The sequence below is a fragment of the Lathamus discolor genome, chromosome 12 (genome assembly GCF_037157495.1).
Source record: "Lathamus discolor isolate bLatDis1 chromosome 12, bLatDis1.hap1, whole genome shotgun sequence".
NCBI lineage: Eukaryota > Metazoa > Chordata > Aves > Psittaciformes > Psittacidae > Lathamus > Lathamus discolor.
Window position 1 is genome coordinate 6,087,233 of NC_088895.1, and position 25,039 is coordinate 6,112,271.

Consider the following 25,039-nt stretch of genomic DNA (forward strand, 5'->3'; position numbering starts at 1 on the left):
AAGAAGGGTGGTGGTCAGTTCTGGAAAGGTGCTATCAGGAAGTGATAAGATCTTAAAGCCTTACTAGAAAAAGGATGAGTAATGCCTGTCTTACCTTATTCCATGACTTGTAAACACATCCACTGTGTTAAAAGAATCCTCTTCCACTCCCAGGTAAAACTCCATCAGGGATGGTGAAATCCAGTCACATTTATGGAGGCCTGGCTCTATTGGGACACGTGTGTACTTAATCCCATATTCCTCTAACACCTCTGCAAATATGTGCCTGACCTCTGGGAGTGAAAACACAGACACTATAGTCAGGAATCGCATAATCAGCTCATCAGGTCCCTGCAAGCTGTTAGCACAGAGACATCTTTCCGTTCCATGTTAAAGAAAATATAATCCTATTTGGTTTATCTTCTGAAATGGTTTTCTTCATCTGGATAGGAGCCGCTTTCTGTACCGGAAGCATTACTCCCTCGATATCTGTAATAGGTGCCTTGTTTTTCCTTTCACCACTGAGCATTTGGTCCAGCAACCCCCTTCTATCTTAGCAGCTCTGGTCCTTAAATGCCCCAGAGGTGACTGCACTGCCAGGAACAAGTTCTTCATCAAGTCCCTGCACAGCCAGGTTTGTTGTGAGGGTAAACTGCCAAGAGCAATGACATTCACAGGCAGCTGAGGGCTGGAGTGGGGAAATCTGGGTGGCTTTGCTCTCTGTTTTCCATCTCTGTACCACAATTACCTTACTTGCAGAACAGGGACAAAAGATACTTGCCTATCTCTGTAAAGCATGCTGAGACCTGCAGACAGACATCAGTGTGGAAACACAACTGACAAGATAGAGTTCTTGTAGCACCTGAAAGACCCAGGCTTTCCAGTTTAAACTGGCCAGTCTGCTACTGGACTCCTTGATGTGGGCAGGAGCATGCAATTAGGATGCTGAGGTGAATTATCAGTACTAGGAGGAAAAGGTGTAACCTGAGCCATTTGTGCCATTAATCCCCCTGTAATGCTACAGAAAGACCCAGATCACCAGTCAGCTAACTGAGGCCCAGGTGGGAACATCCAATTTGGAATTGTAGAGTGGGTATTGTGCAGTGAGATTTACTGCCCAACCAGGAAGCTGTGGCAAGGGGAATCCAGCCTGAGCTGACTCATCTCTGCAGTCTTGGGAAGAAGAGGACTCCTTTCTTACCTGGGAGGACATGGATGTGCTGGTGCCCATCCATGTGAGGAGGTAGGTGACCTGTCAGCTCATGGAACAGCTCCACTTGGGCCTTTAGCTCCTGCCTTACCTGCACAGTAGAGAAGAGTCAGAGTAAGCCCTCTCAGCAGGGTGAGGTCAGGAGGGCGCAAAGGAGACCTGCTGGCTTCTACTTGTGACATGGCTCTGGGAAGCATAAAATGCTGTGATGTTTAAATGGACATGCAGTGCCCAGAACGTCCCCTAGGTCTCTGTGGTACTGTTTATGTGGATGGTGCATCACTGGAATTTTCTATGTTAGAAATACTGGATATTTGAATACCCATTTTCCCTTTAGAATGAATGGGGAAATGGCTGCTCATATTCCATAGGCAGTTTTGATCACCATGCATCCTTCTCATGGGACAAAACCAGCCATCTCACTAGAGAACAAAATCTTCTCATGAAGTGATGAAAGGCTTACTGCCTGCTTAGCACTTCTGTCATTTTCCCTTTACAAATGCTTAGGTTCTTTGTAAATATCTGTTCCAATGCCCTTCTGTCCCCTCAGATAAGTAGTTTAACAGGACATTAGCATATGCAGGCACTGAAGCAGGGAGAAATGAGTTCTCAAAGGCTGCAGAACCTCTGGCAGAATTGGGCTAAGGACCCAGAAAACCAGCTCCAGCTGCCCAGATTCAAGATTCATCTCTAAGCTTACTCACAGCTGGGACCTAGGGAAGATCTTCAGCTGTTACGTGCTGGGATAAGTGCAGACTGATCCATGTCAGGAAAGCAAGTTCCATGATTGTATATGGCTTTCTCCTACCTCTGACATATTCAGGAGACCTTTTGATAGCGCTGTTCTGAATCCCATTTTTCCATGGAAGAATCCATCTTGGTTGAGCAGCGAAGAATTTGTTTTGAGCGCCTCACACACAGGAGAGCCCTCAGAGAGGTTGGCATGGAGGCCTATTGGGATGTTGTATCTGTAACAGGAATAAAATATCTGTTAAGCTTTGCACCTCTACCTCCCTTATAGTGCCTGAAGGTAGAAGATAGCAGTGAAAGATTTAGACTGATCCAAAAAGTGGCTGTGTGCTCACTAGAGTACATCTTTGTATCTCTGCCCATCTAGAAAGGAAAGCAGAACAACACTAACCAGAGCAGAGTATCTCCAGGTAGAATCCCTGTGCAGTCTGCCAAGAGCCAGTCTGTGAGACTCCTAGCTCTGTTCCCACCCTGACTCATGCAGGGAGAGCAGCCATGAGGTGTCCAAGACTAAATACTGTACCTGAATGCTACTAGTAACTGGCAGAAAAATCTGGACCTTGAAACCCCTTCTAAAGCACTTCATTAGCCCTTGCTAGGTATTCCCTTGAGTTGTTCACCCTATTAAAGATGCTACATTTATGAAACATTCAAGTTTTAATTGACAACTTATAAAGCTTCCCCTAAGTAGAATCCAGTCATATATAAACAGTGCCCATGGCAGCTGTTATGGCAACAGCATAGGCTACAAGTGTAAATGCTGTCTGACTTTAAGGGTTTCCTTAAAGGATCCAAGAGGCTGCAGCTGGAACTGCTGGCAGTGTCTGGGTTTCTGTCTCCTGGTGCAAATGATCACTCACTGAGTGACAAGGCTGAATTGTGCATCCCTCTGGCAGAGACAAAGGATTACTGCAGGGAGGCCCAGCGTAAGAGTAGAGCCTTGCTAAGGGATCACAAGGGTACAATTTATTTACTAGTTGCACTCTGCAACATTAAAAAAAAAGAAAAAGAAACAGTGCAGTGTATTTGCAGAGCACTTCTCAGCCACAGGCTCTTCTAAAAGTGCTGGGTTTTTTTCTTAGTCTATGCCGTGGATTCCCCTACAATAAAAACAGGGCCTGTGAATGCTCAGACTTGTGCTGAGTTTCATTAGTGCTTCTGGAAATCTTCAGAATCAGTGGCCAAAATGATGCTTTGAAACTTTTTCCAAGACAACCCCTGGCCTCTGGCTGCCCCAGTAAGTAAATGACAGAACTGCAGTGTTCCTCTGCTGCCCAGTCTTGAGTCATGATGCAGAGTTAATTTCAAGGCAGAAAGCCTGTGATGCTTTAAATCCTTCCTGGAACTTCTGCATGGAGCTGTTAAAACCGGGCATGGCTTGTTCCTGTTACAGCCTTTGTACAACAGTTGGGAAAACAAAAGCAATCCCCACTTAGGCAAAGTGTGCAAAAAACATTTTCCCCTTCTCTCTGCTGCCCTGAAGCTGACTAGTGAAGCACCAAGTCACTTGGGACAGGTCTGTGGATGGATTGAACTAAGCTAGTCATTTAGCTTCTTCCAATCCTAAGGCTTTGGCCCTTGCAAGACTGAAACTCTTTTTTCCTGGCTCTTGCATCTCTCGTGCTCCAGGTAGATGGTATAGTCTGTTGCTAGATACTGCTCCTTCTCAAAGACATAAATGTTATCAGTCAAATTGTATGGACAGCTCTGTGAAACAAAATGAGTCCATGTCTTTACAGTCCACTCTGAGATTAGGGAGCTTGAATGTTTGCTGAATGGAGCAAAACATCTTGTGGAGAGAAACGTCCCCTCTGACTTTTCTGATTTTTCTGCAGCAGGGCCTGACTATATAGTTGATGATAAAATGTTCATCTTGTTTTCATACATGGGGTCTGAGCACATGACGTGCACACTAACTCCTTTCTAATACAAGAACTGAAAGATGCTGTCATTCGGAGTGGGGGCTCTTCAGCAGGTGGCTGATGGCAGAGCAGGAGGCAGCCACACTGTAGGAGTGCTGTGGCAGGAGGACTTCTCCTTCATCCTGTGACCTGCTTTGCACTCTTCATGAGCCCAAAGGCAGAAGGGGAGCCCATGGTTTTGTTTTGGAAGTCCACCCCAGACTCTTTATCATGTCTCTGGGAAGCTCTAGCTGCATCAGCTGATAGCAGTATTTGTACCACAGCCAGTGCTGTCTACAAAAAAAAGGATTCATGTGTTACCATGAATCAGCAGATGGGAGATTTTTTTGTTGAGCACTCTCCTCCTCATGTGTTGTGGGAGGGCAAGAAATGAACAGCTGAGCCTTTCAGCGTTGTCTCCCAGGAGCATCAGATGAACTACCTCCAATTGTGCAATGCCTCACATGCTGTTAGGGAAGCTATTTCTAGGAAAGGCAAGCCCCTCTGACAGGTGTGGGACACCAAGGAGCCAAGCACTGCACTGCAGAACATTAGAGCTGCTCCTCTGCCTGAGCTGAAACCAGCCGCAGAGCTGGGGAATGCACAGAATGTGGAAGTGCAGAGAGAGCTGTCCTTGTTCTTGCTGTAAGGGGAGACTCTGACTGTAACATTAGAGCATGTTTCGGAGCTTTGGCTAACACCAGCTGAATATCTTAATAGTTTTCTCTTAGAGTTAGTCCTGGCTGGTTTGACAGACTGTCTATGCTGAGGCATCTGAAGAGGAACTGCTAGTGTTTAAAGGCTCTGGAATGCAGGGACTGAAACCAAACCTCAAAGCACAGCACGTGAGGAACTTGATCAGAAATATTCCCCTGTGGGAGATGCACAGAAGCAGGCATGTTGGGAAGGCTGTAAGGATATGGGAAGGACAACACAGAGGGTGCAGCAGGATTCTATGGCTAGCTAGCATTTTCCTGTATTTAAATATGCACTTTTCCTCTGGATCCAGTGAGCCAGATGATGCTCTGGTTCCGTACCAAATGTCCTGTGCCTGGTGTTCATTCCTAACAGTCCTGACACTGCATGAGTATCCGATATCCTGAGTGCAATGAGATGAAAGCATGAGCAAAACTTAAAGTGTTATAGTAATTAGCCAAGGCTGTACCTTGGAAGAAGGCGCTCCAGTCATGCTCTGCTCTGACCAAAGGCTTGAGCTTTAAGACTGAACCAAGAGGCTTTTTCCCTGACTATTTACACACATTGGACTAGCTCTTGCTCCATAGTGCCTCTCACCACTGAAATGTAGCTTCTGCAACCAAACAGCAATACCAAGGCATAATGTATTGTAAAAAAAGGCATGGAGAAAAGTTAAGATACTATCTGGGAAAGGATAGCCTCTTACAAAAAATGCTACAAGGGGCAACAATGAGTTCAGTCTGGAAAGATTTCTGACACAGCAAGCCCAGCCCAGTCATCAAATAAAGAGAGGAAATGCGATCAGCTAAACTGCTTCCTTTTCAAGTAGTTGCTTGTTTTACCACACTAGTGCTCTGAACAAATGTCTCTGCTAAGGCAATGGGCTTTTGTGCAGTTGCAAGCCCTGTTCATTCATATCCTTAGCAGTAAAGGATCCCTGGAAACTGTTACTGTACTGAGTCACTCTTTAAAGTGCCCACTGGCTTTGCACGTTTCTGAGCTTGGTAGATGAGCTTGGATGCCCTGGGCCCTTTCTGGCCACAGCAAGGACTCTGTGCAGGCCCTGCGTTCCTGGGAGCAGTGGCTGTGGGAATCGTGCAATTCGCTGAGCACAGGCCCAGTTGTCTTGCTGAGGGCTGCATGCTGCAGCGTAAGCAAGGCACTTGCCCTTTTCCTTCATGGGCAAACAGATCCCACTTTCAATGTCCTGTTTGTATCCTTATCCAGGAAATTACTGGTTCATCGGGTTTCAGCCCAAGTGCGACACAATGAAGAACTTCACGTAAATATCTGTATCTAGACATCTTGCTCCAGTAAACATCTAAGTATCTCTCAAGCCAGACAAAGCCAGGCTGTGCTTCGTGCAGAAAAAGTAGACCTCTCAGGTTCTCCATGTTGGCATTTGCATGCTTCCCTACCACCCCACTTTCACCCTTCAGCAAATGGTAAGATCTAACTGTCATTCATCAAATAGCACCTTGTCTTGCTCCACTGCTGCTAAGGACTTATTTCTGCTGGAAGAAACACTCCAAAGCCTCTGTATTGTTAAGAACTGGTACTGTAGCATAGCTTAAGGATGTGACTTTCTTTTTAATTACATCTTTGTACCAACTGAAGCTCCTGGGTCCGTGACCCTACATCAGCAAAAAGTGCTGTTGCCAGTAAAGTTAATCTGATCTTGGATTCTAGTTTAAGGCCTCAGCTGGGATCCCACCTCTAGTTCAAACACAGTTTAGCTGTGGAACTGTCTGCCAGGTGATAAACAGTCCAATAAAAGGGTGATGAGAAAGCATGAGAGATTTCTGGATTAGTCAGATGTTGACTTGGGAGGGTCAGAATTAAGTCACAATTTACACACACATTTTGCAATTAGTGTTGATGGGAAAGGAAGTGAAAACATAGACAGCAATTAAATGTGGTTTTGTTAGATTCTTCTGCTAAATGTACCCAGATGTTGTGGGGGCTTCAGCTTTTGTGTAGCTGATGTTCAGCATTTAAACTGCAAAAAAGAGGCAGGAAGACTAAAGTTGTATTCTAAAATATGTCACTTTTCATCAAGTTTTTGAATATAATCATCTGGAAAAGGGTCCTAATACTCAGTCACGACTAAGCTGGTTGATAAAAAGGGAGAAATATGGCAGGAAACAATCTTAGGTCTATTTCTGCTTTTTCTGTATTTCTAAGGAAAAATTGACCTATTAATTTCAGATACAAAATAACCCTTCCAATCTCAGGGAGAGGCTCTGAAATAATCACTAGGAAGACTGGCTGACTTCAAGGTGGGGTTGATAAGTAGAAAACTGAGACTCTATTATATGGATAACCAGGAAGTTGCAGCCAGTCTATGCCCCATGAGGAAAAAAGTTTTGAGTTACTGAAGTACAACCTCCACAATGGCAGTCTGTTCCCTGCCTGCTGCTCTGGTTATGTACTGCTCCAGCAGTCTCTATCAATAGGTTTGTCATTTGGTGATGGGTCAGACCTGATGATCCAGGATGCTGAAACTTCTCTTTTGCCTCGAGTAAGTGGGGTCCCCAAGATCCAGAACCTAGATGTTAGGGAAGGTGTATTATTTACTGCTTGGTTCTGCTGGTTTGCAGTTTGTGTTAGAGCTGGTACAAAGATCTGCTGACTACCATCACATTTCTGCTAACGCTTCTAATCAAAACAGGGTTTCTGATATACCCAGAAGCCTACAGAATTATTGTGAAATGAAGGGAGGAATGGAATTCCAGAGGAACTGTGATCCTTCTTGATGGATATTGAGTCCTAGTATTGTAGGGCAGCATGAGGTGCTTAAGAACTGTCCTGATAGGTGATAAATCCAGTCTCTGCTTATACCACTGGTCAAGGCTGAAATGTCTGCTATGGAGTTAAGCATATATGCATGTGTGCGTATATATTGTGTATATACATAATATTTACTTAGTTGGGCTCTGTGGAGAAAGATAAAAGAGGATCAAAAAGCAGGGCAGGCTTTCATCCCATAAACTACAAAATGTTGCAAAGCTTCAATATTCACAGTGGGATGGGAGACAACACCAAGCAGGGGAAAGAGAGAACAGTGGCAAGGCAGTCAAGCAACAGTGATACTTTCCCATTTTTACACCACAAGATGAGGAGGATTCAATGACATTTCCAGTAAGTCTGACTTACTGGACACCTGTCTCTAAAAAGATTTTATGTGAACCTCTGCAATAGAGGAACAAGTATCTTAGGGGTGGGTGCATGCACAGGTACCAATTAAGGTGTATTACCAGCACCTGAATTAGAACATGAGCAACCCTTTTTGGCAAACCTGTGGGTGAGTAGGGCTGAATACAGCTGTACAGAGTTACACAAATGAGGAATTGCAGAACCTGGGCTGTTGATCTTCAGTGCTGACAGATGTCCCCAAAGTCACCCTGCTTATATTGTCAGAAATAGATTTAAATCCACTTCATTGACACAATTCAAAACTATCCCCCAAAAGAGTGAAACAGTAGCAGCAGGTTGCATCTTCTGCTGTGCCCTCCCCTCCAACCTGGCTTTTCACACCTGTATCAGCTGTCAGCACAAGTGTCATGAACTGGATTCAAAGATGGTTTTTAAACCTCCATGGCCTATTTTCTGACTATGGAAATGAGGCCAGGTGGATTCTATATTTAAAAGCCTGCTAAAGACCATGGCTAAAATAGCTGACAACATTAGCAGAGCACTGAGGCTTAAAGCCTTCCATGGTGCCTCTGTGTCTGAGAAATGCTGGCTTTATCTTCATGTTTTACATTTCATTTGTTTTGTTTACTAACAGGATTTTAGTCATCCCAACAGTGTCTCCTCTTATCATCCCAGAGGCAGTTCCTCTCTCAATGCTTGTGTGTAATTTCTAACCTTTTTAACAGAAGATTAGTTTGCCACTAACACCACACCCTGGTTTTCCTATACCACCTAACACCAAAGAAGCTACAAGCTGCAAGCAATTTCCAAGTACTCCTAAAATCACAGACAAATTGAAGAAAGATGCTCAAGGAGAACAAGGACAGCATGATTCTCATTAAACTGTCCCCTGCAGCAGCTGTATTTGAAGCATAAGGGCTTAGTTCTCTACTACCAGCACAGCTCCTTTCTTGTACTGCTTTTCTAAATTGTTTCTCAATTCTGCTGCTCTCTCTTCCAGGACATGTTCTTACTTCCAAGCACCTGCCCACACTGGAGCTGAAGCATTAGCTGAGTTTTACCTTCTAAGTACAAGTAATGCTTCCTATTAAAGGATTTACTGGGCTAGTCCATGAGACCAACACAGCATTTGATTTGCTATAGAGCCAACTATGCCAGCAACCTCTGAGAAGTTCCTGAAGGAGTAAAGGTGCCACGTATGAGGTATGGTCCCTCTTTTTGTGTATGCAGTTTTTACAGATGGATTTATCAAGCCTAAAATTAATAAAAATACTGGGGTATTTGTTTAAAAGGCTTCTGGGGTGGGAAAAATCAGGCTTTCCACTGTCTAGATTTGTAACTAAGCCCTTGCAGAATTACACCTTTCCCTGATTCTGCAATGAACCTGGGTGACCCTGTGTTCAGCCTTGCTCAAATGCACCAACTTAAATGAGATTTAAAGATTTGTGCTTTTATGCTCTACTAGTTTTAGGGATAGCAGCTTGGCCTGAGCATATAGTGTGGACTTTCATTCTGATGGTGCATCTTTTAGAAGTGTGGGAAAACAAAGTCCACCCAAAGTCTACTACTCAAATTGTGTAAGCGGCTTTCTATCCTGATGAAAAAAGGTGCAGTGGCTAATACTAGAGAAAGAACCATTATGGGTATGGCTGGCAGGTAATTGGTTTTGCTATGAACAGTCTTAGTAAGTATGCCTGGAATAGTTTCCTTATGCCACCCTAGGCTATGATCAGCATCTATACTGGGGTTACAGAAGACCAAATTTTACAGGCAAGGCTTTTGATAGCTTCTGGAGGCTGTCCACAAAGGAGCTAGAGAAAGTAGCTTACCTCTGTGCCAGCTCAGCTGCATCTGTTGCAGCACTTCCGTTGACTAGAAGGGACACGTTAGATATTGCACCAGCCAGGAAGCAGTCCACGATGCCTTGGTTTCTCCGAGGACAGTAGCCAAAGTCGTCTCCAGTTACTATTAGCTTCACCTGAAGCATTCTTGGAGGTCATCCCTAGCAAAAAAGGAGGGAAAAATCTGAACAATCGGTAGTTTGCAGATCACAGGCAAACAGGAAAAGACTGGTTCAACGAAGGTGAACGCAAGCATGACTCAGCCCTTGACTAACTCCTCCTGCTCCACCTCAGCCTGCCGCTGTCTCACAGCTTCCACAGTAGCCGGATTTGGTGTGGCCGCCCGGCTCACACCATACCTGCCTGCTCTCGCAAAGAGAGGACCGGAGCCTTTCTTTGCGGGAGCACAGGCCTGCCTGCACTGTGTTGCTGTAAATGAGGATGTGCAAACGGTCAGGGGCTTCGGGAACAGACTGAACCGACAGGGGGAGGGGTTTCAAATTCCTTTCCCCGTTACCCATCCTCTCCCGCGGTGCCCGGGCAAATGGCAGCGGTGCCAAGCATCTGAGGCTGCTGCGACACCTCGCTGCCACCGATCCCGCCATCCAGCGCGGCAAGGGTATGGTGCCGGCCGTGGGGCTGCAGACGCGTATCCCCGGGGAGAACGGGAAACGAGCGGCCTCCCGCTGCAGCGGAGACAGAGGAGGCCCGGCCAGCCCTCTCCCCGGGGCAGTGCGTACCTGCGGCTCCTGCCCGCTCCCAGGGACGTCGCTGCTCGCGCAGCGGTCCCCGTCACCGCTGCCCCGGGGTGGGTGGGGATGCTGGCCCCGGCAGAGGAGCTCTGTCCGCGCCGCCCAGCCGCGCATCCCCCCCGTTCCCGGGTGCTGCCGAGCAGCCCCAGCCGGGAGCTCACAGCGGGGAGCGGTGGCAGCGCTGCAGAACGCGACGCCTCCGCAGTGCTGCGAGCACGGGGGCGGCCCCTGGCGGCCGCGGCTGGCACCGCCGACCGGCCAGGAACGTTGGCCCTCGGCTTGCGGGCAGCGTGAACTCGGTGTGAGGGCAGAGCTGTAGGTCAGTAAAGCCTGGTCGGGAAGTCCCTGCGGCTGCTGATGCTGGAGAGGGGCAGGAAGAATAGAGAGGCAGCTTCTATCGTGCTGTCCTTCAGTGCCGAGTGAAAGCCAGCTCTATATCAGGCTGCATGTAAAACCCTGTTTGTCCTGGCACTGAACTGCTGCTTACCGCAGGAAAGCTATTCTTCACCTACCAGAATGGAAGTGAAAGCACTTTACTTTCACAGCTGCATTTTTCACCTATGGAAGAAGATGAAGTTCTATCAAAGTAGAACACACCCCTTTTTGGTCTCTCTAATGTTATCCCAAGATGTGCACCCACTCCTGCTATTGCAAGGGGAACAACAAACTGCTGTTTTGGGGCAGGAAGTGACAGTTCAGAAAGTGCTAGAGTAATGTCCTGATAACCTGTCCCAGGAAGCAAGGATCATGATGTGACTGGGACCCTTGTGTGGGTTATGGTGATTTCCACATCTGAATCTGTGCCAATGTACAGGCAAGAGGGCTGAACAAGAGAAGCAGCAGCCATCAGGCCAAGCATAAGCCTCTTGGAAGAACAGCTGGGATGGAACTAGCTCGAGAAGGGCTTTAAGGGTTGTTTCTGTGGGAATGGACAGACCATCCTGTTACTTAATTCATGACTAAAGCAAAGTCATTTAAGCTAACTTAGCTCTTTCATTGCAACTGTGTCCCTGTTCTCAGCTCTGGACAGTCCTAGCATAAAGAAACCAAAGCCTCTGGGTGTTCCCTCTTTCAGCAGAATCCAATTCCTAAGAGACAGACAGCGTACTCAAGGCCCAGGGTCAAGGAAATGATGTGTAAGCACAGCCAGACTGACTGTCCATCCCAGCAAAGGAAGAACCATCAGTTTGTGGACACAAAGCAGCACAGTTCAGCGGAGGGAATTGCACTGCTTTTACACCCAGAGCTGAGGTATAAGATATCTGGTCCTGAGCACCTCTGCAGTTCTACATCTCTGTTTCCTCACAAGGAATTTGGAATCAGTGAATCAGGTAGGTTGTAGCCCTGTTGATCTTCAGGCTGTCACCAATTGCAGCCCATGTAGGAAACTGCTACAGGACTCTGGGAGGGGAAAGCCTCTCCCTCCCACCTTGGATGGCTCTGCAGCAGAAAAAAATGTTTTTCCATAGTCTGAGGGCACTTTGAGGGACAGCTAAGATTTGGATGATTGTTTGCAAGCACATTTTAATATTTTGAGGGAGGAAAATAAAAGTAGAATGGGGGGTGGCAGTGTTAGTCCTGGAAGAATTTGGTTCCTAGGCTGTGCTCTCCCTATAAGCACTGAAATGGGCAGCATGGGGACTTCTGCTTAATCTAGAGTGGATATCTGCTGTCTGTCACTTCTGGAGCTTACTCTTCCCTAACAAGGAAATGAACACTGACTACAGGAAATCATGGTGAGGGTTGAAGACAGCCTTCTGCCCCTTAGTGACTCCTTTTCTCATGGAAAACTTGTATGGAATGAAATTTCCGAAAAACTGTGCTAAAATGCTGTAGAGGAGTTGCTAAATTTTCGTTCTAGCAGCTCCTGTGAGCATTTCCATCATTTAATAGTTGTATGTTTCTGTTACAGAGAAGTGTTTGATGCTCTGTAAGGGTTTCCAGTGCTGTTGGCATTTCAGAGTGGATATTTTGCAACTGGTACTTGCTTCCCCTTCTGGGAGATGAACCTCACAGCCAAACCACCTTCCCCCAAGGCTTCACTTACTGATGAGGGCTGGTACTGTAGCAGATGAAGTCAGCACAACTCTGAAGTAATGTGCTCAACCAAAACCAAGTACATACTGCCTTTGCCAATGAAAACTCTGGGGGTTCCTGCCTCTTTCTAGTACTACCAGTGGTGCTTGCCTCTGCACAGGTGAGAGGCACTATGTAAGAATCTTGGACAAAGCTTCTCAGGCTTCTTAACCTTAGTATGCATTTAATGCTATTAATGGTAACATCCTTCTTAAATACTGAATGAAGTTCCTGGAGACTTTTCTTTTCCAGTTTCCTGCCTGTTTACCCAGCTTTTCTTCCCATGACTGGAAGCAAAATCTCCCCAGCAAGCAAATCTTGCCACTGTGCCATGACCCCCTTGGATCCCAGCACAATGTTTCCTCCACATGCCCTAGCTGGCTGCCAAAATACCCCTTGCAGCCAATCCTACACAGTCTGGAGGAAAGTCTCTGACAAATTCAGCCTGGAGCTGAAAGGCAAGGCAGGCTTCCTCTGGCTAATCTTTCCTCTTCAATGAAGACATGAATGAGAGTATTGGCCAGCATTTCTGGCAAAGCCCCATAAGCTGGGACATGTACTAAGCACAGGCTGCATCTTCCAGCTTAACTGAAACAAAATACAGTCATACCTTATCTTAGTTGCAGAAACCAGCAGGAGTTCTCTCCATCCTCAGTTGCTTCACTGGTTTTGAGCTTGAATTTCTTTTCCTGAACTTTGAGTTATTCAGTAGCTGTTCAGAGGTTTCCTGTATTTCACAAAAGCGTTTCCTAACAGTTAATGCTTCCAACAAACCATCTGTTGATATGTTGACAGAAAGAATGTATTTTCTTTTTATTGTTCCCTTGGCTGCAGTAAGTTAGTTCATTTGGGATTACAATGGTAGCACAGTAGGACTTGGTTTGTCTTTTCCTTGCTTGAAATTTTGTTGAAAGTGTGAACTCTAAAAGATGTTTGAATGAGACAAAGTAAAATCCATTTTTCATTAGATCAAAGAATGTCAACATTGTCTTCTCTTCCCCGGCTTTAAACGTTTACAAAATCTTTGAAGTTCAGTGGCTTCTGTAGAAATGCTTAAATTAAAGCCTTTTCACTCTTCTAGTGAGGTTGGTTTTCAGAGAAAACAAGACATTTATGTTCATGCTGTCAGCATTCATCTCAGTCTCTTCTTAGTAGCAGTGAGCTGCATTCCAGTCTCCTTTGCAGAAAGATGGAGATCATGCAACAGGCTAATGCAGCATGTGTCTCTGAGGCTGCAGTCCCCAAAATAATCTGTAGCCCAGATACAAAACTGGTCAGTTGACAGGGCAGGACATGAAGTAGGACACCATGGCGAGGCATAGCACAGAAATTAGAAGAAAATAAGGGGTATTTTGCAGAGACTGAAGTAGGTGATGTTCAAGAATGCTGTAGGGACATGTGTTCATTAGCATGTGTTAATTTTTCATCATCTGAGCTGAGTGAACCTGAACAGCAGTGATGAAACAGAACTGCACTGCAGTTTTCCCAAAATTCGCAGACATGCCCAGCCGAGGATGAGGCAGAAAAGTGTTTCCTCAGTCGTTCAGGAAACTTGGGTGCTGCGTGGGGCCAGGGCAGGGATAAGGGTATGGGGCAGTGCTCTCAGGGCACCGGACCCAGGACGAGGGTACAAGGCTGGCTGTGGCCCACAGCCCTCCGGCTGTATCCGGCTCAAACTACAACTCCCGGCATACCGCGCGCGGAGGCAGCCCTTGCGGTTGCGCAGCCAGGCACGTGGGCGCCATTTTGTGGCGAGGGAGGGGCTGCGTCTGCTCGTGTACCTGTCAGTGACGGGGAGAAGTCTGAGCACCAGCATCTCCCTTCCACCAGCCGCTGAGCGGGCCTCTAACCATGCAGGCCTCCCCGCCAACCGGGTGTGCTTGACAGTGCCTGCGAGGGTCTCCTCTGGAGGGCTGGAGCTCAGACTAGGATGTGCAGCTGTCTGATGAAGCAGGAGCGCTTTGGTGCCAAGCCTTTCCTGTGACACCCACCTTAGAAAGCAGCTGCACAGAGTTCATGCACAAACCTGGGTGTGCACAGTGGCAGGGCATGCCGGCTGAATTAATTCCCCAAATCCCCAGCAGGGAGGGGGGACAGGGGGTGTGTTCTGCCCATAGGCAGCTCTTGCAAATCCTGGGCGCAAGCGCTGCTACTCCAGATGGAAGCAGCAGAGTATTGCTCCAAGCTGATTCAAAACTAACTATAATGCTGGATAAACCCATCAAAACCCTGTGGTTAGACTCCTTACTTGTGACTTGCAACCTGCTGCATCTAACAGCTGCCTCCCTCTTGCATCAAAAAGGGTTGAAGTCACCAAAATCTAGGGTACCTCTGTTAAGAGCTGAATGGCTTCCCTGCACGCCATGTGCTTGGCAGTGTGCCTGTCACTTCCCCTCTCCCCTTTCTGAAACCATCTGAATTCACACCAGCACAAAAAAATGGCAATACCTGACAAGGTGCATGGCACTATCAAGGTGGCTTAATGTGAAAGGCAAAATTGCCATCATGACCTTATTATTAATTTGACACCTGCATTACATTATGACATGCTATAATGTATGTAAAGTTTGGTTAAAGTACCAAACTCAATTCCTCCCTGATGCAAATCCTCCTCTTCTGGTCTTTAGAGAGACTATGTATTGCTCATTTTAATCTACCTTCTCATTTTTCAGAGGGTTACTTTCTTTCCACTGTGTTTCCTTCAGAGTGTCTCATGCGGAATAAAGATTAGTGTTTAAATTTGAATTTAAGCTATAGCATCTGTGATTTCTGACTGGGTTTGAGGTGATGTAAAGCCTGTCCATTCCTTTTCCAGATGCTGCTTTGCCCGACGTTGAGGTCTTTTAAATAAAAAAAGATGCCTGGTCAAAAAAAGAGTTGGGACAGGGAATCCTTCAACTAGATGATTAAATGAAATGAGTACTGTTTAAGTGTGAGGATTGATAGCTTAAACTAGACTATCTGATTCAATTAATTGTTTGATTGCATCAAAACTCAGGACTTAAGTTTGCCTTCTCTGGAAGTTATTATAGTATCTGGAGTTAATTTTTTTGTATTTATGATAAAAGTACCTAGAGGAAATTATCTCTAGGCAGAATAACACATTCACTGAGGTCAAAAAGTGGATGATTTTACAGAAGATCCTTATATGAAATAGATCCTTAGTGGATTGTTCAGAATTACATGAATATTTATCTACCATTGAATCAGATAAAAAAAATCTAGAAGTTTTTCAAATCCCCTTAAGCACGAAATTAGTTTAAAAGCTACCTGAAATGATGTAACATAGGTTACAGTTTTACTTTCTTATACTGAAATAGAAAGTCATCAAAACTACAATATCAATCAAATTCAAAATAACTTCCTCAGTTTAAATTTACTCTGTATAAACAAGAACAGAGTTAAGCCTGAATCTGATTTTACAGATGTTGATTAGAAGCCATTAAAAATAATTAAAGATACAAGGAGTAGGTCACTTCCTAAAGGAGTAGAGTGGGGAAGCAAACAAAGTAAAGTTACAAGGATACAGGCTTTTCAGAAGGCAAAAGCAGATTGGCAAGTGTCCCGTTGAAAATGCAGTCAGATACACTTTTATCTAACTGTGGAAAAATACTTCCAGAGTAGCTTGGATTTATGTTTGTTCCTGTTACAAATGTGTACCTTGAGAGAATGTCTGGCTTAAAAAAAGTGCAGGGTAATGGCATAAGGCTATAAGCACAAATTGATAGGGCTGAAACAAGGAAATCTGAAGTTCTTATACATCTCAAAAGCTTACATCAGAAAAGGGAAACAAAAAGATTCTGTGTAAGCAGAAAATGAGTATTGGCAAAGTAGAATTAACCAAGAAACCCATTAGCCAAAATACCACTCCTCTGCCAAATACGACAGAACTATTGCTTCCAAAATTCCCTGAAAGTCTACCACGAGAGGTGGAAGACTAACTAAAGCAGGCTACTGCTGGGCTTCAAGAGAAACAACATCTAAAAAATTTACTAGTACAAATGATAGCCAGTGAGGACTACCTATTTTATCAGACATGGAAGAAGAGACAGCTGTAGAACCATGAGTATTCAATGTAATCTCAAAAGAGTTCCTTCTACAAAAGAGCTACTGTTAGTACTGTGAACATCAGGAACTCCTCAGCAATGTTACTAGGAGTGTAAATTACTCTGGCAGATCACTTACAGCAATTGTTGTCTTCCAGCATCACTGAAAGCACCTGGAAAATCTCAGCTGGTTGAGTGGAAGTGTATGATAATTCTTTTGGAGCTCTGAGAAGAGATCCCATCTTGAAGGACTGGCGTCAGAGAGGAGTTAAAAGATGCTGGCAATGTTACTGGACACAGATCACCAGGACTCTGCAGCACTTTCAAGGAAGCCCTTTCTTCCTCAAAAACTAGAAACAGAAGTCAACAATAAAAACATTAATCATCTCTTCTCTCCCAGGTGAAAAGTTCTTCAATTTAAATACGTGTATGTCAATACCTTTTTTGTCAAATGTCTTCTTTACTAACTCTGCTTATTGTATCTACTGAATGCCAAAATCTGAATAGCTGATTTTGAGTCTCTAGTCCTTCAACATTTTGGGCTGAGTGCAAAGAAACTCTGTAATTCCCTAAGCTTTTTGCAAGCTATCTTTTTTGTCATTTTGATTTCTCAGCATTTTATTATTATTACTACTGTTTACTCTTTGTATTATCCTTAGGGGTCACAGAAGAGCTCTATTGTAAGGCATGCAAATGGATACAAATGCTTGATCTGAAGTGAGGTTTATAACCACCAGAGTTCATCAGTGTGAGGTGATCTAAAAGCATTTCGCACTGCCAAATCCCACTAAAATGTGTTTTTCAGGGAAGGCCAGCTTATACCTACAGGTGAATCTGAGTGGAAGGGGTAGGTGTTTTCAAAATCCTTGAAAATTGAGTGTGCAGAAGGACTGCAGAGTTAAGTGAGGGCAGAAAACACTCTAGTTACATTTTACACTCTCCCCTTTTACAGCACTGTTAAATTATTTTGTGTCCATGAACAAGAATCATAATGATTCCTATCAAAAAAGCTGATGTTGCCACTACCAATGTGCACTGTCACATAATTTCTGTGGCAGTTTTACCTGTAGCTTACAGCAATCTACTAGAAACAATAGTGGGCCCTGTAGCAGTAAGGTGGCAGTTAATTGCTATGGGCGTTTGGCATTGATGAAGTTCTTTGTTGGCAACCATTCAAACCCAATTATGTTTCTAAAGTAAGACTGAAAAGCGTTGTAGGAAGCACCATGTAAATGGCACTAAATGCAGGGAGACTGAGCGACCTCCCAGAAAGATAGACAGGTGCCAGCTAAAGCCCCGTATGATTGATTTTCCACGGCTAGAATGGCAACCACAGACATCTGGTTTTGCCCATTTATAACAGAAGCAGCAAATGCGAACTGTTGTCTTAGTCAGAACTGCAAGGCTTTTTAGAATGACATAGAAATATGGCATTTGACTGTCAATGGGTGATCTTTTGCTTTTCTATGAGCAAACATTTATACTTCCGGCACTAGGAAATGAGGTTTTAGTCCTCAGAAAAATGAGTCTCTGTGTGTGTGTGTGTGTGTGTGTGTGTGTGTGTGTGTGTGTGCACGTTTGTGTGACTGAACTTAGTACTTGGGCTTGTTTTTAATGCAGGCCTGACATTTAAGTCAGAGATTTTTCTTAGATATAAACTATATAAAATGGGTAAAAACCAGCATAAAGAAAACTAACCATTCAATTGGCTGCTATCACATGGGTGGGAAAAAAACCTCACAGATCCAGAACTGGTAGAAGAGGTAGAGAGTCAGCTGAGCATCTTATGATGCTTCTGCTAGCCAGCAACATTAATGTGCTTTCTAAATCATCCTGGCATAGAGACTGCAGTGTTGCAGTTCTTTGCTGTTGGACATGCAGAATACCATCGTTACAAAAAGTGAAGTGCCAAGGCAGGTGCCCTTCTACCTGTTCCCTTGCTGCTAAGATGGTCAAAAGCTTTTGCTCTGTTAAATTACTTTGTATTCCTCAGTGTTACATGACAATCCCACCAGACTGTGATGTGATATATGGGTTAATCCAGTGAGCAGTTTCAGAAGCAAAAGCTAATCGACCATTGTAGGAGTTCCTGCGTCCTATGTCCATGGTTGCTGCCTATTGATAAAGGAGACTTTTTTGGGGTGGTTAGATTTATTCAGTCTGCAATACGGAATAAGGACAGTATGTATATAAATTTATGCAACTGTCTTTAATACTGAACAGAGCTTAATAATCTGTTTTTGTTAGAAAAACTTCACGAAAGAGACTGAATCGTAGGAGGTAAACTTCCACATCCAAAAGCAAAGATGTAATCACTACAGCCAATGATACAGTAATTGCTCTTCCTTGTATAGTATTTATGCCTCATCATTAGAAGCTCTAATGTAATCCAGAAATGACAGGACCAGTACTCAGTATTATCATACAAAACAGTTCACTACCATGAATTTCCTTTGGTTCTCAGCATTATGTCACATTTGTCTGTAAACTGTAAGAACCAGAACTGCAGGGCGGAGCAGGCCTGAATGTGCCAGCTCAGAGCTGGAAGCATCCTGAATGTAGCAACACAAGCTGACTGACCCATCTGTGCCAGTTCTGTCTTCCTGAGACTGTATCTAGACCATTACCTGTACCTGAGCCAGTAACTATAGAGCTGCTTTATGTTGGACAGTGCTCTCACTGTGAAGACATTTATTCTTCCCTTGCTCCCATGGTAATTGACTGACCAGCCCTACTTGCAGCACGTTTTCTCCCAAGGTCCTTAGCAATCAGTCCAGTGACCCTGCTACTACTTTTCTCGCAGCCTGGACTACCTGCCAGATGCGAGGCTCCTCTAACTAACCTGGCCTGCTCTGCTCCGACATGAGCCAAATCTCAGCACGAGAGAAGGACGAGGAGTCCTGTCACGGCCTCCGCTGCCAGGCTGACTGCTAAGGCACTGGCTGGTGGAGGCGCTGCGGGCGCCGCTGGGCGCTGACCCGGCCGATAGGATCCATCGCAGGCGTCGCGGGCCCGACCGAGACTTGCGCTCGGCCCTGAGGCGCCGCTGAGGTAAAAGCACCGCGGTCCTCCTTCGCGTCCGGCCCTGGGAGGTGCCACGCCGCTTGCTCTGATTGGCCATCTTTTTCCCTTGGCCCACGAGCTACTACTGCTATAGGTCTCGCTGCGGTGAGGTCACTAAACCGTGGCCCAATGCGGAAGCGAGGCCGAGCAGAGGGCTGGCGGGGATTGGCCGGCCATGGTGCTGGCGCGCGGCGATTGGTTGTGCTCGCGTAGGGGGGTGCGGAAGCGCGCTCCGCTGAGGGGGGCGGCGGTGGCGGCCGGGCTGCGGCGCGATGCAGGCCGGCTGCCGGTTCTTCCCGCTCTTGCTCCTGGCGCTGCTGCGCGGGCTGTGTCACGGCAGGGAAGCGGCGCCGGGCGCTGTTACCTGCGGCTCGGTGCTGAAGCTGCTCAACACCCGCCACAGCGTGCGGCTCCACTCGCATGAGGTCAAGTACGGATCCGGTGAGCAGGGCCAGGCCGGGCGGGGGGCCGTGAGGGGGGCGGGCTGGGAGATGGCAGCAGCTGGGCAGAATTGAGGGGACAGGCAGTGAGAGGGGCAGCAAAATGGCGGGGGACGACAGGTTGTGAGGGGACTGGAAAATGGCGGGGGGCAGGGTGTGAGGGGGCAGGAAAATGGCGGGGGGGCAGCTTGTGAGGGGAGCAGGGAAGGAGGAGGTGGTTAGAGGTTACTGAGGTTTATGTCCCTGGGGCAGAGGGAGCAGCAGGCCAGGGATGGGGGTGTGGGGTGCACTGGAGACATGGCAGCTCAATAAGGAGAGGCAGATGCTGAGGCCTGGGGTATGGGAAGATACTGCAGCTGTGGTTTGCGGGTCCTGGAGCTGGGATGTGACAGGGACGCTTTGCCCTCATCCCTAAAGTGGTCCCCGTTCTGTGTCTAGGGCCTCGACATTACCTTGGCAGCATCTGTTGTGGCAACAAGGGTGCTGGTTTGTTTGGGGACCTAAAGAACTTGGTACTATTTTTGAGAAATGAATGTGAATGGATGTACTTTGCATCCACTAACACATGCTATGTTTCACTTCTTCAGTCTGAAAGATTATTTGATACCTGTATGCCCGTTACAGTTAGTAAATGGACTGTGAGGATTAAACATCTCTTAAACATGAAGGCATAAGAGCATTAAAGCACATTTCTTCAGTTCTTTCAGGACTTTTTGAACTGGGGGAGTGTGTTAAGTCTCCTGCTATTTAATTCTATTCAAACAGGAAGTGGGCAGCAGTCAGTGACAGGAGTTGAAGCTTCAGATGATGCTAACAGTTACTGGCGGATTCGTGGGAAGAGTGATGGCAGTTGCCAGCGCGGGACACCGGTGAAATGTGGGCAAGCCATAAGACTCACCCATGTTAACACAGGGAAAAATTTACATACTCATCACTTCCCATCACCACTCTCCAGTAACCAAGTAAGTGGTTTTGAATCTTAAGCTTTTGTATAAATAGTGCATGCTGTTGACAATAGTCTCTCCAGTTTCTCATGTTTTTGAAGAATCAGACTTGGATACCAGCTGGCAGAAACAGTCTATGCACATCCAGGGTTCAAGTAGATGTTTCTCCGCATCTTGGAATAATGTATTTAAGTTCTTGACAGAGGCAAAATTTAATATGTACCAATATCAGTATTTCAGTGAAGTTTTAACATCTGCTGTTATTATTATTATTATCATTATTATTGTTATTATGCACTATTGCTACTGGGGAGACTGTTGTGAAATATTTAGTACTTTCAAGGTGTAGGAGACTGAGAACATCCCTTGATGTTATGAAGATTGCTCTAGAGCAAGGCAGCTAATCATGTTACAGCGCTAGGCACTCCTAGGTTCGAGTTTCTTGGCCATCCAATCTATTAGTCATCTTCTTGCTATCCCTATTTCAGTTCAATATTCTTAATTATATGTCTTCTTTCTACAGGGAAAATAAATCTGCTGTGACAATTGTAGTTGTTTGTCATTTTGTATGTATCTAGGAGAGCATAATTTCTGAATGTAATTAGGTTCAAGTTTTACCCTTGAACAAATGCTTCTCCAACACAGAAAATCTCTCTTAAAATAGGTAATGCGAACTTGGTGGAAGTTTGTCAGTAGGAGTCACTTTAGTTTTCCTTCAGCCTATGTAGCTAGGCCATTGTATTCAAAGTTGGAAGATCTGACTCTATGTGAAAAGGGTTTGTCTTTTATCATGAGTAACGTGAGTGAAACAATAAAGTCCAGTTTTCTGGACTGATTGTGAAAACAAAAGAAGTGAGGGGAAAATGGCATTTCAGAATAATGATTTAAAGAACAGATTGATTCTAAAACCTTCTCCCAGCGTTCATTTCTCAGTTTAGACAATTTGTGTAACATTGTCATTTATGCAAAAATGTTCAGCAACTGTCACTGTGTTTCTTTGGTTTTGCTATGTGTTTGCACAGTATCTAAGAGCAAGGAAAATTTGCATGACTTCCCAAAGATTGACAGGCCTGTGACTTATGAATTGTTGAAATATGTAGTTATGAACACAAACTTCAATTTCATGTTCTTAAAAGAAGTTGGATTTTCAGTTAGTATGTTGTCTTTCACACTTTTTGGACTACAGGAACTTGAACTAACATGACCCTGAAATTTTAGGTTACTAGATACAAACTACTGCAGTTCAGTTTTGAATTTGGTCATCACTTCTATTTATCAGACTTTTAAGAATTTAAGGTTGTCAAAAGTCCTAAACAGTTGGAGTTTAGCCTATCCAGTTTCTGGAAATGCTTGAGTGTTTTTTTTTTGGGGGGGACACACATAGTGAAATCTCATCTCATCTGTTTTGTTTTAGCAGGAATTTAATTACTTTTATGGTCTTCCTTATGTTCTTTTAAGAGCTATTCAGCAGTGTATCTGAAGAAATAGTATAAACCAGGATAGCTGTTGACCCAATTGAAAGCTTGGTGTAATTAAGTGAAAAGGAATATGATAACTTATTAAGCTAAATGGGGTGTTGTGATAAAAACACATGCTGAAAAAAAAGTGCTGCAATGGTAGCTATGAAGATGTTCATACTACAAAACTAAATGTCTACAGTTATAAATGTTTTTGAGTGGAGAAAAATTTACTTCAGCATTAGTGTTGCTTCTTTTAAATTTTTTCTCAGAAAGATTGTTCTGATTTCTGTGCTCAAGTACTCTTTTATATTTTCTTTGTAATGTGTGCTGGGGTTTGTTGGCACTTTCACTCAGATAACATGTTAGTGTTTGGCACTTTGTGTTCAGATTGTAGCAGTAGAAAGTCACTGCTTCTGCCTTTGATAACTCTTGTAAAGCAGCGCAACAACACTTTATTTCTCTCCATCCTTGAAATTCTGCTGACTTTGCGATTGATGGTTTTGTGTGTGTGTTGAAGGTGTTGGCTTACGTTTTCACTTCAGGAAGCTTGTGTCTCTAACAGGAAGTAAGTGCCTTTGGTGATGATGGCGAAGGAGATGACCTCGATATATGGATTGTGCAATGCAGTGGGACTTACTGGGAGCGGGAGGATGCAGTGCGCTTCAGGCACGTAGGAACTGAGGTGTTCCTTTCAATAACTGGGGAGCAGTACGGCCATCCCATTAGAGGCCAACGGGAAGTTCATGGCATGCCTACTGCTAATCATCACAACTATTGGAAAGCAATGGAGGGCGTCTTCATCAAACCCAGTATGGACCCTGCAAAACATGATGAGCTCTGAATTGACACAGAATCCAAAATGCTTCAGCTTACTCCAGTGTTCGGAGATGCTAATTCTTGGTCTCTTATAAGTCCCGCCTTGCCTGAGTGACTGACTTTCTGTATTACTGGAGGGCATTAGTTCATTCTAGGAATGCAGCACTTATGTGGAGAATGGCATCTGCCAGATTCAGCCTTTGAAATTTGAATATTTGGCAAAATACTGTCTGAATTTTTGAGCTTAATCGGTGAAACTGGTTCGTAAATCTGTTGGTTTTCGTTGTCGTTTGTCTTGCTTGTTACTTTTTCTCAAATCTGAAGGAAATGAATAAACTGAAGTAATGCATTTCTGTAGTCCCAAGTACAATAAAATTTTGCATTTTGTAATATTTTTTCAATTATAATTAAATATTTGTAAACTGATTTCTACTTCTTAGTGAATGTTATTGATGAGGAGATGGAAGAAGTCTAGAAAGGGAAAAATAATTTTCAAATTTGGTGTCTTTTGAATATCTTGAAGTCAGCTACTCAGCCTTCCAGAAAATGTGGTCTGTTTGAAAATTGCTTCCAGTGTGTTTTGTGAGTTTCCTTGTGTACTTGCATTGGAAGAGTTGAAAACATTGTGTATGTTGGAATAAGAAGAAAATGTTTTAACTTGCTGACTTTCTCCAGGAAGTTCAGATTGTCTGGTAGTGGTGATACTCCTAATTGTCAAATGGTAAGACTGTTCTGCCTGATGAACTGGTGTGGAAAGCTGCTTTTTGTTTGATTAATATTAGAGTTTTATAAAATTCCATGTGGTGCAAAGGAACAGTTCAGTTTTACTTATGTTGTTGTACTTGCATGTCAACTGTGCAAGATCAGTATGAGAATCCAGTTAAATAAATAGTGGGGTATATGCCCAGATGGGGTGTTTTTTGTGTGAATCCAGAAGAGAAAAAAGAATCTTAAACAATTGTTCAATGAAGATTCCTTGCACAACTTATGAATTTCTGTGTGCCTTCCATCTCTGAAAAGAGGAAAAACCCTAACTCTTGAATGTGTTTGTTACATGGTGTTACTGAAAATACTGCTTAAAGTTCAAAGTGCCATACAGTTTCTATTTGCTTTAAATTTAGTTCATGAAATGAGTGTGAAAACTCAGAAAATTCAGCTGTTCTTGTTTCCATGTGTAAGTAGTTTTACTGATGATGGTCTTAATTAGTCAATCAGTTAAAGAAGCAGGAAACTGATTTACTGCTTTTACAGCTCCAGTCACGTGCTGCAGTGTTAGAATGCTCTGTTGAGAAGGTGCTGCAGGCAGTTAAGCTTTATAAATATAGTTGCTGATACATGCTTCATACCCTGTGGTGCTGCATGCAGTTAGGCTGTACAGGCTAGATTCAGGTTTTATTTAAGGGCTTACTGGTAGTGATGATCCTTCATACCCTATGGAACAAGAAACCTCCGTGACAGTTGTTTTGTGCACCTGATTGTTTTCCTCTGGCAAAAAAGGTAAGACTGTTTCTGTTACTCTTGTTTGCATGTGCATATTTAAGGATTACAGGCATTAGCTTTTGCTAGTTTGTATTAGAAGTAAATTCTATGTGATGAATGTTGGGTTTACTGATATTCCTGACTAATAGGTATTGAAGTTGTAGCTATGGAAGATAACTATTTATGAACAAACCAAACTTTCTGCATAAACAAGCTGACTTTATTAAAATGGAGAGCCTTTCTTTTGAAGTTGGTGTATGAGTAAACACAGAAAGTGTAGCAGTATTTGGTAGGAGGAAGAAATTAATTTGCCAATGAGTTTTCTGTCACTAACAGCTAAATGCTTTATGCCTAAACCATATGGGCTAAGTGTTCGTACACCTGTGGAATACTGAGTTGGTTTAGAAGGGGTAAAACTGTATGTCTTATC

The 25,039-nt window shown here is 44.3% G+C and overlaps 2 protein-coding genes and 1 long non-coding RNA gene across 7 annotated transcripts in view; 2 read left to right on the top strand and 1 right to left on the bottom strand.

The window, feature by feature from the left end:
• Positions 1-19,459, bottom strand: part of YDJC (YdjC chitooligosaccharide deacetylase homolog) — a 23,449-nt gene extending 3,990 nt beyond the window's left edge. The window contains exons 1-7 of one of the 5 annotated variants that reach the window (XM_065693016.1): positions 19,250-19,459; positions 16,547-16,757; positions 12,972-13,612; positions 9,522-9,694; positions 1,998-2,157; positions 1,181-1,280; positions 95-272 (exon numbers count right to left, since the gene is read on the bottom strand). In XM_065693016.1, coding sequence (XP_065549088.1) covers positions 95-272; positions 1,181-1,280; positions 1,998-2,157; positions 9,522-9,679 — 596 coding nt within the window. In that variant the 5' untranslated portion in view covers positions 9,680-9,694; positions 12,972-13,612; positions 16,547-16,757; positions 19,250-19,459. Of the gene's footprint in view, positions 1-94; positions 273-1,180; positions 1,281-1,997; positions 2,158-9,521; positions 9,986-10,273; positions 10,475-12,971; positions 13,613-16,546; positions 16,758-19,249 lie in introns of those variants that run through there. The other 4 variants (XM_065693017.1, XM_065693018.1, XM_065693019.1 and 1 more) reach the window with 4 other exon arrangements.
• On the top strand, positions 8,328-16,794 carry LOC136021133 (uncharacterized). Its single transcript, XR_010615681.1, has 3 exons — positions 8,328-8,895; positions 11,361-11,616; positions 16,566-16,794. It is a non-coding gene; the product is annotated as an uncharacterized LOC136021133 (long non-coding RNA).
• A 229-nt stretch (positions 19,460-19,688) lies between the features above and the next one.
• Positions 19,689-23,556, top strand: SDF2L1 (stromal cell derived factor 2 like 1). Its single transcript, XM_065692580.1, has 3 exons — positions 19,689-19,911; positions 20,676-20,872; positions 22,877-23,556. The coding sequence occupies exons 1-3, from the start codon at positions 19,743-19,745 to the stop codon at positions 23,153-23,155; spliced, it is 645 nt and encodes a 214-aa protein (XP_065548652.1). The 5' UTR covers positions 19,689-19,742; the 3' UTR covers positions 23,156-23,556.
• The last annotated feature ends 1,483 nt before the right edge of the window (positions 23,557-25,039 follow it).

Coding starts and splice junctions, on each gene's coding strand:
- SDF2L1 (XM_065692580.1), top strand. CDS start 19,743: ATGCAGGCCGGCTGCCGGTTCTTCCCGCTCTTGCTCCTGGCGCTGCTG. Junction 19,912..20,675: donor TGAGGTCAAGTACGGATCCG/GTGAGCAGGGCC, acceptor CTATTCAAACAG/GAAGTGGGCAGCAGTCAGTG. Junction 20,873..22,876: donor CACCACTCTCCAGTAACCAA/GTAAGTGGTTTT, acceptor TGTCTCTAACAG/GAAGTAAGTGCCTTTGGTGA.